This window comes from Petaurus breviceps, unplaced genomic scaffold (assembly GCF_028583685.1).
Source record: "Petaurus breviceps papuanus isolate PSGF00001 unplaced genomic scaffold, PetGlider_PUasm1.0 186, whole genome shotgun sequence".
Taxonomy (NCBI): Eukaryota; Metazoa; Chordata; class Mammalia; order Diprotodontia; family Petauridae; genus Petaurus; species Petaurus breviceps.
In genome coordinates, this window is record NW_027185798.1 from 42,340,555 (window position 1) to 42,354,499 (window position 13,945).

Sequence of the window (13,945 nt, forward strand, 5' to 3'; positions counted from 1 at the left end):
ATAGATAGATAGATAGATAGATAGATAGATAGATAGATAGATAGATAGATATTTAAAAACACTAGAAATTAGATGCTTTCAGAAGAGAAGAGATTAAGAGGAAAGAAACAGGAGCAACCCAAGAATGGACTGATCAGTATGGAATTTCAGCTCATCCCTGTACAGATGTGCTAGCTGGATCTTGGTCTTTGACATGATGGAAAACCAAGTTAACTTTGAGGGCCTCTCTCCATAACTACTCTAGAGCTTATGTTCCAATCCAGGGGGTCTCATTTAAATATCAGAATTTGACTCATGTCTTTCTAAGAGCTCCTTAGATTCCCTTTATACAGACTAACCAGATATCAGATACAAGATAATAGAATATATTTAATAACCTATTGGGAATACTAGATAATTACAAAAAAAACTCAGAACAGACTTATACCAAAGTGCCTGGACAGTATGAAAAACTTTTCTCCTCTTCCCCAGAACATATCAAGCAACCTCCCAGTCTGGCAGATCACACTTTTTCTCTCAACATACAGATCCATATGACTTACCCCACAAGTAACTTGGGTTCACCATCTTTTTGTGTGTTGTGTTTCTTCTGTTCATTCTAACCAGGGGAAATTTCAGAAGGTTCTGGCCTTCTCTCCCTTAGGAAGAACTTTCTTCTCTCTGATCCTCTTCTTGTCTTTCCAACTCCCTTCTGTGTCTATCTTTCTCCTCCAGTCCCTTTTAAAGGAGAGCCAGCTCACATATGTGAACTCCCTCATTGGAGGAGTAAACTCAAAAGCTCTTTCTATTAAGATGTATTGTAAAACTGTAAGTCAGTAATAGACCAATCAGCTTCATCAATGAGCAAAGGGCATTTAACCTTGCCTACAGAATTCACACCCTGTTCAAGAGATATATAAGGGAAGGGGTTTATACCTCTGCAAAAAGGCTTTGATGTATTTAGTTTTGAATAGAAATTATAATCTTGAACCTGTAGGAGCTAATAAGATCACTTAGAGAGGGTATAGAGAAGATTAAAGGGCTTAGGCTAGAACACTCTAGTCCACCCACAAAGGAGGTGGAGCTTGATTGATCCAACAAAGGAGATTGAAAAGAAACAGCCTTTTGAAGCTCACAAGTATGATACATTGCACATATTTTCAGACTTTGTCAATATCTTAACCAGTTTTGTTGATTTCCTCTTCCCCCTTTTTTTTCTCCTTTTTTTGGTCTTTAAAAATATTATTTGTTATATGGGATGGCTCTCCAGGGAGGGGAGTGAAACAGAAGGAAGTTGTGGAGATATATGAAAAAAAAAGACATATAAAAAGCCATGTTGCAGGCAACTCTCAAGTCCAAGTTGCAAAACCGTTTGGAAATGACTAGGATATCTAAATATAACATCAATTTAAAAATATAAAAAAGAGGGGTGGGTAGGTGGCACAGGGAACAGAGCACAGCCCTGGAGTCAGGAGGACCTGAGTTCAAATGTGACCTCTGACATTTAACACTTACTAGCCACACTTAACACTTACTAGCCTTGTGACCTTGGGAAAGCCCTTAACCCCAATTGCCCTGCCCTCTCCCCTCCAAAAAGCAAAAAACCCCAAAAAATACATAAAAAAGAGATGGGACTTGAGTTGAACTTTAGAATATGACTAGGAATTCAACAGGTAGGTCAGGTAATAAAGTATGCTCCAGGAATAGGGAACAAACAAAGCACCACCACCTCAGGCCTTCTGAACCCTCGAGTTCCCTGTACTCTAGGCCTCTTGCCACCAAGACACCTGGGCCAAGCAGGAACCAAGTGCAGAGTTGTCACTAGGAAAGGCAGGGCAAGAAATCTAAAAGGCCATTGAGAGCTATTGTCCTCGGTGCTTGTGCAGAGGTGGGGAAAAACAGGGAAGCCAGGACAGAATGGGTCTCCTAGGAGTGAAGGTGGGAGCCCACTTAGGGAGTGTAGGCAGCAGTTCAGAGGATCCAAGTTCTTTCCTGGCCTTGGGTTTGGCAGGGAGGTCCTGCTTTCATTCAATGAGCCAGGAGGCACTTCTAAAGTCCAACTCAAGTCCCATTTCTTTTTTATATTTTTGTTTTGTTTTGTTTTTGCTTTTTGGAAGGAGGAGGGCAGGGCAATTGGGGTTAAGTGTCTTGCCCAAGGTCACACAGCTAGTAAATTCTCTCCAAGGCAACACATAACACAACTAGATGAAAATAATGGGGACTGGACCTGGAGTCAGGAAGCATTGAGTTTAAATATGGCCTCAGATACTGATTAGCTCTGTGTTGCCAGTGGTGTTCAGTGGTATCTTTGTGACTCCATTTGGGAGTGGTTTGCCATTTCCTTCCCTAGCTCATTTTCAGAGATGAGGAAACTGAGGCAAATAAGGTTAAGTGACTTTGCCCAGGAGCACAGGCTAGTTAGTACATACCTGAGGCTGGATTTGAACTCAGGACTCTGACTTCAGACCCAGCACTTTATTCATTGTACCTAGCTAGCTGTGTGGCCCTGAGTAAATCACTTAATTTCTGTCTACCTCAGTTTCTTCATCTCTCAAATAGGAATAATTATAGCACCCACCTCCCAGGGTTGTTGAAAGGATCAAATGAGATAAAAGCACATGAAATGCTTTGCAAACCTTAAATCATTAAATAAGAGTTGTTACTTCTTCTACTACTACTATTACTACCTTAATGCCTGGGGCGGGGGGGGGGGGGGGGGAGATCCAGGTACTGGCATCAGTCCAGGAAAAGTCCTTTCTCCTTTGTCCACGATCTACCTGCAGAGAAGTAGGGGAGGATGTTGGGCTAATATGTTGGAAAGTGGTTTTATGGATATTGTGTTTTTCTCTTGAAGTCTTGCCTTTCCTAGTTCCTCAATATTTTTTAGACCTAGAGCCCTAGGGCTTGGGCACGAAGACCAGTGTGAAGGTGAATATTCTAGGAGGTTGTCTGTGGGGGCTGGGAGTGGGCAAGGAGCACCCAATAAGCTTTGAATCAGAGTTCTTTTGCAGGGACTGAGGGGTCCCTTCCCTGCTTAGCTGTTTGCCCTGAGTTAAGACACCGGGGCCACTGCTCTGGAAGAAGACCCAGTAGGGGAAAAAACAGCTGACCTTAACAACTACCTACTGACAGTTTTGGTCCTGACTGGGGATTTTATTAACGCAGCGATTCCAGGTAAGGAGATGCCATCTGTCACACAGACTGGCGAATGGTTTTACAACTTGAGAGTTGCATAAAGCATGGTTGCCTTCCTATTTAGAGGAAACCCGACTTTGAGGGAAGAGATTGGCTTTTTGGAGGGTTTGTATGCCTTTTTATTTGTTTCCACAGTGCTCAGCATGGTACTTAGAACAAAGAAACCACTTTTAAAAACCCGCTTGTTGATTAATTAGCTACTAATTCTGCTGGCATTTTTTTAGTCCTCATTCTATTTAACCTGTGACCTTTTGACAATGTTGATTATTCACTCCTGAATATTCTCCTCTCATGACTTCTGTGATGTGGGTTCTCTCCTGTTTCTTCTATATTCCTGGTTATTCCTTTTTTTTTTTAAAGTATATAGGCTTTTTTGTATGTCTTAAAAAAACAACAAACTACTACCATTACACCTTCCCTGTAAAAAAAGCAAAACAGTTTAATAAAACTAACTCAATTGACCAACCAATCACATCCTCCAGCATGTACAGCAATCCCCATCTATTATCCCCCATATCCTACTGAGAGGAGGGTTATGTGCTTTTGTTTATTCTCTGGAATCGACATTTTTAGTGCAATTAATCTGAGTTCGGTGGTTTTTCATTGTTGCTTTAATTCACATTTTTAAAATCAAGTACATTATTCTTTTTTTATTCTGCATTCCTTCCTGTGATTCTTTCCATTTTCTTCTGAATTCTTCATATTCATCATTTCCTACAATTCAATAATATTCATATCCCACAATTTGTCCAGAATTCCCCAATCAACAAGCACCCACTCTTGTTTCCAGTTTGTCGTTTCTATAGAAGGCTGTTGTATTTTGTTATAGACAAGACCTTTCTTCCTGTCACTGACCCCCTGAGTGGTATCTGCCTAAAATTTAGGATGGCTGGGTCAAAGGTTACAAACAATTTAGTTCTTTTTGTAATGGGGATGGACTTTCCTTGGGGGAACCTAGTCCCTCTCACCAGACCTTAAAATGTATGCAGATATTTCCTGCCTAGCTCCAGTCCAAAGGACCATGTGCAAACTTGGGGAGAGCGTTTGTCCATCATCTATGACTACTGAATAGATAGGTGGTTCATTAGATACAGCACTAGGTCTGGATTCATGAAGGCTCAAGTTCAAACACCTCTTCAGACACTTACTAGCAGTGTGACTCTGGGAAAGTAACTATAACCTGTTTGCCCTAGTTTCCTTGACCATAAAGGAGGATAATAATACCACCCACCTCCCAGCACTCTTAGGAGGGTTAAATGAGATATTTATAAAGACCTTAGCTCGGGGCTTGGCACACAGTAGGTGCTTAATAAATGCTTGTTCCCCTCCCTTCTCTGTGACAGAGCTTTCTAATTGGCTGTGAAACACAAAGAGCTGATGACTCAGCCATTGCCCAGTTGGTTCCTGGCATGATTACATACGGGACCCACCCTCAAGCCATCTCTGTTTGCCTCTTAAATTTGAAGTGGTGGGGCCACTTTGAGCTGCCTCCCTGAGAGACAGGCGACTGCAGCCCCATTCTCTTAGCTATCCTGAATGTCTTTTCGGTGTCATTTCCCTGAGCAGGTGGCCGAGCATCAACCATGAATAAGCTATATAACCAAGCAGCAGTCTTGTGAGTCTGAGAGATCCAGAACTGACCTTTGCCAGCTGCAGAAGCAGCCACAGAGATGGAGTCATTGAAGGATGGAAGGTTTTGAGGAGTGACTTCCCAGTATGGAGAGGTGTAGGTTCTAAATTCAGGAAAAGACAGACCGCCCCCGGGGGGGGGGGGGGGGGAGGCCGGCCAGGTAGCACAGCAAGTAAGAGCACCGGCTCCAGTGTTGGAATGACCTGGAGATCGAATCCCGGGCTCAGACACTTAGCACCCACCCAGAAACACCTGGCCGTGTAACCTTGAGCAAGTTACTTAACCCCTTGCTTAAAAAAAAAAAAAAAAAAAACACCACCCCCCCCCCCCCCCCAGCTTCATTGAGACCTCCCATCGCTCCCCACTTCCGGGACCTTCATGAGGTCTCCAAAAAGTCAGAAAAGGATTTTCCGGTCAATGAGTTGGAAAACACCCCTTTCTCTTCATTTGTATCTCACCATTATTGCACGTATCTAAGCATACTGTATCTCTCCAATAAACTGTGTATTTGTCAGAAAAATGACTCCCCCCCCCCTTAAAAAAATCTTTTGTACCTTATCTTAACTGATCATGGGGAGCACACCAGTAGTGGGGGACAGTGAGGACCAGTTCTAGAAGCCTGGCCCTCAGGGCTTGTACTTCTAATATATCTGAAGAATAAGTAGCAACCACCCCCCTATGAACCCCAAAGACTGCAAGTATAGGTTGGGGGAGTGTTATCAGAGGGGGGCTATACTTTCATTTCTCTTTCCTCTCTAGTATGTACTCAGGGCTTCCTCTAACATGCCTCTGAATCCTCTTCATCCTGGAAGTTCACTCTAGTCCTGGAATTCACACATCAGAAGGACCCTCTGCCCCTGCCCCTGCTGGTTCTTCCCAGAACCTCCACTTAGGGGCTCTAAGGTCAGCCACGTCAGATCCCTCTCCAAGCTGTTCTCCAGACTTTCTCTACCATATCCCCTCTCCCCACTGGGAGAGCTCAAGGGAAACCAGTCCTTGAAACATATGCAGATGTTTCCTGCCTTAGTTCAGTCCCCTCCCCTTTCAGCATCATATGCATTTAACAATTCTTAATCATGGTACATTTATACACCTAAATTTGTTTAACTATCCCCCAATCAAGTAGTATCTCAAGTGACTTTTTTAGAATGGTTAGACAAATTCACCACCAATCTACTAGTGGGTCTATCCCCCTCCAGCCCCTCTATTTCCATCTTTTATCACCTTTGCCACAGTTGATGGAAGCGTAACCATGGCGTTGTTTTAATTTGCCTTCTTCCTGTACTGATTTTGAGTCTTTTCATATGGTTCTTGGTCATTTAGCAAATCCCACCTCTTCCATGAAGTCCTATCTGCTTCCCCTCAGGTCTCAAAAAGAAATATGCTTTGCACATAATATGCACTTATCATGTACTACTGTATATGGGAGATGTGATGTCCTATGCTCCTGATAATTTTAAAACTACAGGATAGAGACAGTCTCATCCAAAGTGATTATGCAATAGGTGCTTGTTAAATTCTCCCAGGGTTTATGCAGCAGGTGCTTAATAAATGTTTATTGGATGAAATCAGGTAGTTCCATTTTCCTGGACACCTCCTGGAGTGTCTTACACTGTGAAGTAGCAGATGAAATACAGTACTGTGCCTGGAGTCAGAAAGACCTGAGTTCAAACTGTTTCTGACACTAACTATATGACCCCAGAAGTTACTTAACCTCTCAACATCAGTTTCTCATCTGTAAAATGGTACCTTCCTCATAGAGTTGAGTCATGTATTTTGTAAATCCTATAGATCTATATAAATGTTAGCTATTATTACACACAGCAAACACTTAATAAGCATTTATAAAACCTAACTTGCATATAGAGCATTTCCAACTATCTTAAGCAGTCAAATTCTAACAAAATCACTTTAGACAAAGGAATTCTTAACCTATTATCTTTTGATTTTTTCTTAACATTTTGATAACTATTCCAGCATCATTGGTTTCCTTTGTAATTACATATTTCATTTTATACATTTAAGAACACTTTTCTGGGAAAGGCACATCCACAGGCTTCAATACACTCCTAAAGAAATGGGGGTGAAGGTTAAGAATCCTGGTTTATGTGATACAGAACTTTGGGAAGAACAGAGAAGAATTATCGGAGTGACTCTGGGGAGGAAGAGAATGTGGAGTGGAAATGTTCTGTAGGCCAAATAAAGTATCACAAATCCAAAACAATGGGAATCATTTTTTAAGGATTTGAGCAGATTTCCTCAAAGTCTAGAGAAGACTCAGGGGGAACATGACAGCTACATTTGTTTTTGAAGGGCTATACCACAGAAAGGAGATTAACTTGTTCTCTTTGGCTCCAAGAACCAAAAGCAATGGTTGGGAGTTCAAAGAGCCAAATTTAGACATGAGGTCAGGATAAACCTGATAACCATTAAAGCAATCCAGAGCTAGAACGGGCCATCTTCATATATAACAGGTACTTGCTTCTTGGAAATTTTCCAGCCTAGACTGGAAATGACAACTTGCTAGTGTGGTTTAGTGAAGAATTTTGGGGGGACACTAGATGACTGACTAATTACCCTCCAATTCTCCAATGCTATGATCCTGTGGAACTCATACTATGGCATTTGCTCCATCATTGCAAAAGAACAATGAAACAATCCCCTAAACCTTCTGGAATCATCATTCTTACTCCTCCTTTCCTCTTGGAGATCCTACTGGAGGTGTGGCCATGGTGTGGACATGAGTCAACACTACAAGGGTACTGAGAATCAACTGATGCCATTTTAAGTAAGTGAAATCTGAACCACTTATACAGAGGCAAAAGAAAAAAGACAAGACCATTAGAATGAAACCAAATGCTGAGTAACTGTAAGGACCAATACTGATTTGAAAGAAAAGATGTGATACTATTTGCTTCTGTTCAGAGAAAGATAGGAAAATGATGGTCCACAATTTTGCATACCTGCCAGGTATGTCAGACTACTGTGTTAGTGCCTTTTAACTTTTTCCCCCCTTTGTTGCAAAGGGGGACTTGTGAGCTGGGAGAATACCCAGAAATGATTGTAAGGTAAAAATAAAATGCACCAGTAACATTTGCATGTATGTTTTTAGATTATCAAATACTCAAGAAAAAAAAACCCAACCGCAACAGTGCAGTCCATGAGGGAGGCCCTTCTTAGTACCAAGAGATAAGCCTCCTTGCCTGAGCCCTACATAGAAGGGACATCCTTATCAACACAGCCACCTTGAGACCCACAGTGCAGCAACTTAGGGTGCCTAGAGAAGTCACGTAAGACTGTCCATGTGGGCCTTCCAGAAAGAGTTATTTATTTCATCTGGGAGAACATCCTACCCCTCCCTCTGGTGTTTATACAATTAGCTCTCATTATATACATTTGCATTTGTTGCTATCTTGTTATTTTCCGGTGGCCAATCTTTACAATTAGACTGAGAACTTCAGAGTAAGGACCACCTTTGTAGTTCTCAGTACAAGAAGGCACTATGCAATGAAGAAGTGCAATCAATATTATAAATACTAAGTAAATCTAAGCTCATGGTCTCTTCCTCTGGGGAAGTGGGAACGTTTCTTCTGTCTGATATGGGAGAGGAGCTACAACTACCCCAGCCCCAGCACATTTTCTCTCCAGGTACTGCGCTTGCCCAGCTCTGCAGCTCAAGTGATAGCACCATCCCCCACTGTTTGGTCTATTCTACCCAGCGAGCTGGTTGGTCTGGCATATAGTCAAGGTGTTAGCAGAAGGCCAGGGCAGAACTGCACACCCCCCTTCACATCCAGCCAGCTGGCTCCATGGTTTCTTCCCTGGAAACTAAAACAAACAGGCTGTGTGCTTGGCCTCCTTGCTCAACCCAAGAGGCCAGGGGGGGCAGCAAACATCCCAGCTATGCAAACTGGAAGAACATCTGGCAGGACATTTGGTCTCTTGCAACTCTGTCCCTGCCAAATGGCCAGGGGCTTCAGCAGAACTGGGCAGCCCCCAAAGGGAGACAAATTTCTACACCGCACCCTCAATCTCAATGGTTAGCTGAGTGCAAGTGCTAATTATGGTAGGAGACTACAGCCTTACAGCTGGCCAAGTACCAAGATATAGGTTAGCAATAAGCATGATCAAACCCCATGAGGAAGAGGAGGAGGAAAGAGTGGAATTCCCATCAAGTCGGTTCCTGGACTCTCCCTTATTTCCTGCTTCCTCCCAGAGGCCCCAAGATGGGAAGTTCACAGTATGTAAAGGATTGTCAGGGCTACTTGTACTGCATCCCCCCTCCACCTCTCCCCCTCCCCCAATCACTGATCTTTTGGGGATATGGTTGATGATGCTCATGTCACAAAACAGAATGAGGGGAATGAGGGGAAAGGAGCAGTGGAGGGAGACAAGCAGGAAGAAGATAGCATCTCTTGACTCAGACAGATCCTCTGGGTACCCTGGTGAGCCAGACCACTGCTCTACTGCCTACAGCAGTCTGGGGCCAGGCAGAGCAGGTAAATATGGGCCAGAATCAGGCCTCTTCACTCCATCAGCCATCAGACACTGAGATACCACAAAGACCAAAGGAAACATCAAATGTCTATTCTCATTTCTCATCTATACTGTGAGAAAAGCTCCAAATGGGTACCCCTGCCCATACTCCTCAGATATTTTTCCACTTGGTGGTCAAAGTTCCTTGAGGAATATCCCATTTGGAGGAAACTCAGAGGGGTTAGGAGGTATTCTGCTGCCATGATCCAGGGCTCAGTTGCTTGCACCCTCAGAGCTTTGCTGCTGGTGGTTCTGGGCACACTATCTTGTCTCCCACCAACATGCTGAGGTCCTGAGTGTCTCTGCTCCGCCAGTTCTTCAGGGCTGTCTCCTTCACCTGCAGGCCTCACATTCCCTGAGGATTCCGTGGAGGGAGCCTTCACAGTCTGCACTGCCTTTTCTGGTAAGAACGGTACTGGCCAGTCCCCTCCATCCTCACTGTCAGAGTCTTTTAGACGGCCAAGCAGCTGCAACTTGGCACATGAAGCAGGCAGCCTGGGCTGTTTCTGACTGTCCCTACACTGGGGGAAAAGCTTTCTCTTGGGTCTCTTGAGATCTCTCACAGTTTGAGGTGGATCAGATTCTCTCTCAGGCGACTCAAAGATTACACCTTGGGTCTTGGGCCTCTTGGGTCCTCTCCCCAGTAGCCAAACACGGCCCAGTTCTTTTGGGGGGTTCCAAAGGGTCCCCATGTATTGCTGCACAGACAGAGGCACCTGGGGCTTAATGACTGGCTGGGGACTCAGGCTTTCCTGAAAATAATCCTGACAAGCTCCTCCCTGGACAATGGGCACTATCCGGCAAGGCCTCAGTGCAGCCACAAAGTCACACAACTCAGAGAAGGAGGAGTGGTCAGAATAAGGAACCACATGAATACCAGGGTGGGAGACACGGATTCTTCGGCTTGTGGGTAGGATGGCAATAGTTGGGTGAGTATAATTCCACTGCAGCATGGCACCACAGCAAACCTCAGCACGATTCACAGCGTGGATGCGGCCGGCCCCCTCCTCGACAGTGAACACGTCTGCCAGCTCCATTAGGCGGACCAGCTCCATCCGCCGAGGACTCAGCACTACCCAGGTCTGGAACTCCAGGGCCAACTGCTCCAGGAGGGACTCTTTGCCCAAACTGTAGAGACCTAATTAAAGAGAAAATGGGAGAGGGAATGAAGCCTCAGAGGTCACTAAGATCAAAAAGAAATCACAACAGCATTAGAAGGGCCCGAGCTGCTAGCAGGCCGAGGAGCAGACAACAGCTAGGCTCACCAACCACAGGCCCAGTTTTCTCTGCTATCTCGTTTTGTTCCCACTTTCAAAACCCATCCCTTCCAGCAAGGCTTCCTTGGTAACCCGAGCCCACCTGGAGCCCTTCTCTATTCTCCTGAGGACTGAATATACTATGTTCTCTCTGAGTTCATCTAGGTTTACATTCACATACCATTTAAAATCTGATAATTACTTAACAAGAAGCTCTCCTGTGCTAGGTTTGGTTTTTTTGTTTTTTGCTTTTTTGGAGGGGGAAGGCTGGGCAACTGGGGTTAAGCGACTTGCCCAAGGTCACACGACTAGGAAGTGTTAAGGGTCTGAGGCCAGATTTGAACTCAGGTCCTCCTGACTCCAGGGCTGGTGCTCTATTCACTGCGCCACCTGGCCACCCCATCTATGCTAGGTTTTACCAGAGATCAAGAGAGGAATACATCCTTGTCCCCTCCCAGTTTAGCAGTCGAGGTGCCATGCAGACAAATAAAAGGCAAAAAGCGCCACTTGTGCCACAGGATTAAGTAGCAACAAAAGCGGCAGGAGTGGAGGAGAGGGTGAAAGCTCTTTCAGGTGGGAAGTTCTAGGAAGAGGTGGCACTTGTGCGAGCCCTTGGAACAGCAGGACATTTAGGGCTGAGGAGCAGCAATCTAGGTGACAGGAACAGCATGAAAGCAGTCCTATCTGGAGAAGGGAAAGTCGAGCTGGAGACAGATCTTGGATGGCCTGGAGGATCTTCTGGACAGGGCAGGGACAAGATCAGAGCTACGTCTGAGTCCAGCACAGTATCTAAGACAGCTTAAAGGGCAAAGACACCAACTAAAAAGCCGCTAAAATATCCGGGGCAAGAAAAAGAGAGGGCCTGCATTTAAGTTATGGCAGTGGAAATAGAAGAATAATGCAAGGTGTTGGGTGATGATAGTTCTTAAATCTAGGTCATGGCTATGGGAGGCTAATCACTCCAACCATGCTAAATATCACTTAAAATATGGTAATACCATTATGTCCTGTAGCACAGTCTTTGGAATATCCGTAGTGGTAAAAAAATATTTGTCTGTTACAGGCAGATCTGATGTTTTCAAAAATAGAAAAAGATGGGTGATCAAGTTTGACAATACCTGTGGACCAAAAATACTTCCTTTAAACCTAATGAACTTGTTCTTCATAATCTCTCTCTCAACTCTTCTTTCTCCTCCCTGACCATCAGGTCTCCTCTGGCTTCACTTCATCTAGGCAATTTAGCCTAGATCCCAGTCAGCCAACCTCTGAAACCAGCCTAGAGTCCAATTTCTTAACCTTCCAAAGTTCTTTTCTGTCAATGACCTACCCTACGCAACCATCCCAATGGGCTCTTTCCTTAGGCATTCATGAAGAAAGGTATAACTATCACATTAATTATGTCCAATACAAGTCCATTCTACATATCTAACCTCAACTGGACTTTCAGTATTGCTTGGGAATGCTTTTATTCATCTGGACAAGTCAAGAAGGATTAATTAAAACACTTATTATGCATCAGACACTACGCAAAGAACTAGGTACTTCAAAAAAGACAAAACCACCTTTGCCCTCAAGGAGTTAACATTTTTTTTTTAAAAGCAATTGGGGTTAAGTAACTTGCCCAAGGTTACATGGCCATTTTTTTTTGTGTGGGTATTAAGTATCTGAGGCCGGAACTGATCCTGGGTCCTCCCAACTCCAGGGCTAGTGCTCTTACTCACTGCGCCACCTAGCTGCCCCTAGGAGTTAACATTCTAATGTGGGAAACAATATGAAAATAACCAAGTACATATAATACATATAAGACATATGAAGAGTAGATAAAGGGTAATACCAGTGGGGAAGGCACTGGAAGCTGGGGAGACCAGAAAAGGCCTGGAGCACAAGCTAGGATTGGAACTGAGTCTAGAAGGAAGCCAGGAAAACTCAGAGGTACAGGTGAAGAGGCAAAGCACTCCTGACATATGGGACAGCAGGGCAACGCACAGAGATGGAAAACTGAGTGTCAAGTAGGTGAGTGGAGCTGGAGAACAGAATGTGTGGAAAAGAATAAAGTGTAAGAAGACTGAGAAGGGAGCAAAGGGGGCAGAAAGGAGGGTCCCAAAACACCAAACAGGGGGTTTCTGGTTTGATCCAGGAATTCATAGGCAGCCACTGGAGCTTATTCAGGAGGTGGGAAGGGGGCTGAAACGGTCAGATGTGTGCTCTGGCAAAATTACCTTAGCAGGTGAAGTTGGATGAACTGGAGTGGGGCGAGACCTGAAGCAGGGAGAACCATCAAGAGGCTATTTCAATAGTCCAAATGAGAAGTGATGAGGGCCCCAGATCTGCAAACAACAGGCTGGACATGTAGGGAGGAGGGGATAAGCCTGAGTGACTAGGAGGAGGGCGGTGCCTTTGACTGGAGAAGGGGAGGGCGTGGGGCAAAGGGAATGTTTTGTTTTGGACATGATGGATATGAGCTGCCTATAGCACATCCATTCTGAGATATCCAAAGGCCAGCTGGTGATGTGGGACTTCAGCACAGGAGAGAGATTAGAACTAAATGTATAGACCTTGGAATCATCTATATAGTGATAAAAACTGAACCCATGGGAGCTAATGAAATCACCAGGTTAGGTAGGACAGAGGCAAAAAAGAAGAGGACTTAAGACACAGTCCCTGGGGGAAACCTAGAGTTGATGGGTATAACCTAAACAACAATGATAACAGTTAGCATTTATATAGTGCTTTAAGGTTTATAAAGCATTGAACAAACTTATCTCATTTGCTCCTTACAATCCTGTAAGGTAAGTGCTATTATTATTTTCATTTTATAGATGAGGAAATTGAGGCCGAGGGACTTGACCAGGGTCACACAACTATCTGAGGCTGGATTTAAGTCCACAACTTCCTGACTCCAAGCTCAGCAGTTTATCTGCTTTGCTGTCTAACTGCATGGATGAAGATCCAGCAAAGAAGACTTGGAAGGAAAGGTCAGACAGATTAGAAGAGAACCAGGAGAGAGCGGAGTCATGAAAACCCAGAGAGGAAAAGAGTATTAAGGGGGAAAATAACACTGCCAAATGCTGAAGAGCGGTCAAGAAGGGTGAGAGACTGGGAAAAGCCCATTGGTTACACCTGAGAGAGAGGGCAGCTTCAGCTGAATGACAAGGTCAGAAGCAAGATAGCACTGGGTTTAGAAGTGAATGACAGAGGAAGAAGTGGAGGCACCCAGTGTAGGTGGCTTTCTCCAAGACTTTTGTCTTTAAAGGGGAAGAGAAGTAGAGAGTGACAGCTGGCAGGAGGGCAGGACCAAGTGAAGGATTTTTAAGGATGGGGGACATGGACACATTTGCAGGTCACCGGG

General features: G+C 44.4%; 1 protein-coding gene across 2 annotated transcripts in view; it reads right to left on the reverse strand.

The window, feature by feature from the left end:
* Window positions 1-6,728: 6,728 nt before the first annotated feature.
* The window catches only part of DCLRE1B (DNA cross-link repair 1B), a 17,902-nt gene continuing 10,685 nt past the window's right edge, over window positions 6,729-13,945 (reverse strand). For both annotated transcript variants that reach the window (XM_069090316.1, XM_069090315.1), the window contains one exon: window positions 6,729-10,478. In XM_069090316.1, the coding sequence (XP_068946417.1) occupies window positions 9,403-10,478 (1,076 nt within the window). In that variant the 3' untranslated portion in view covers window positions 6,729-9,402. The remainder of the gene's footprint in view (window positions 10,479-13,945) is intronic.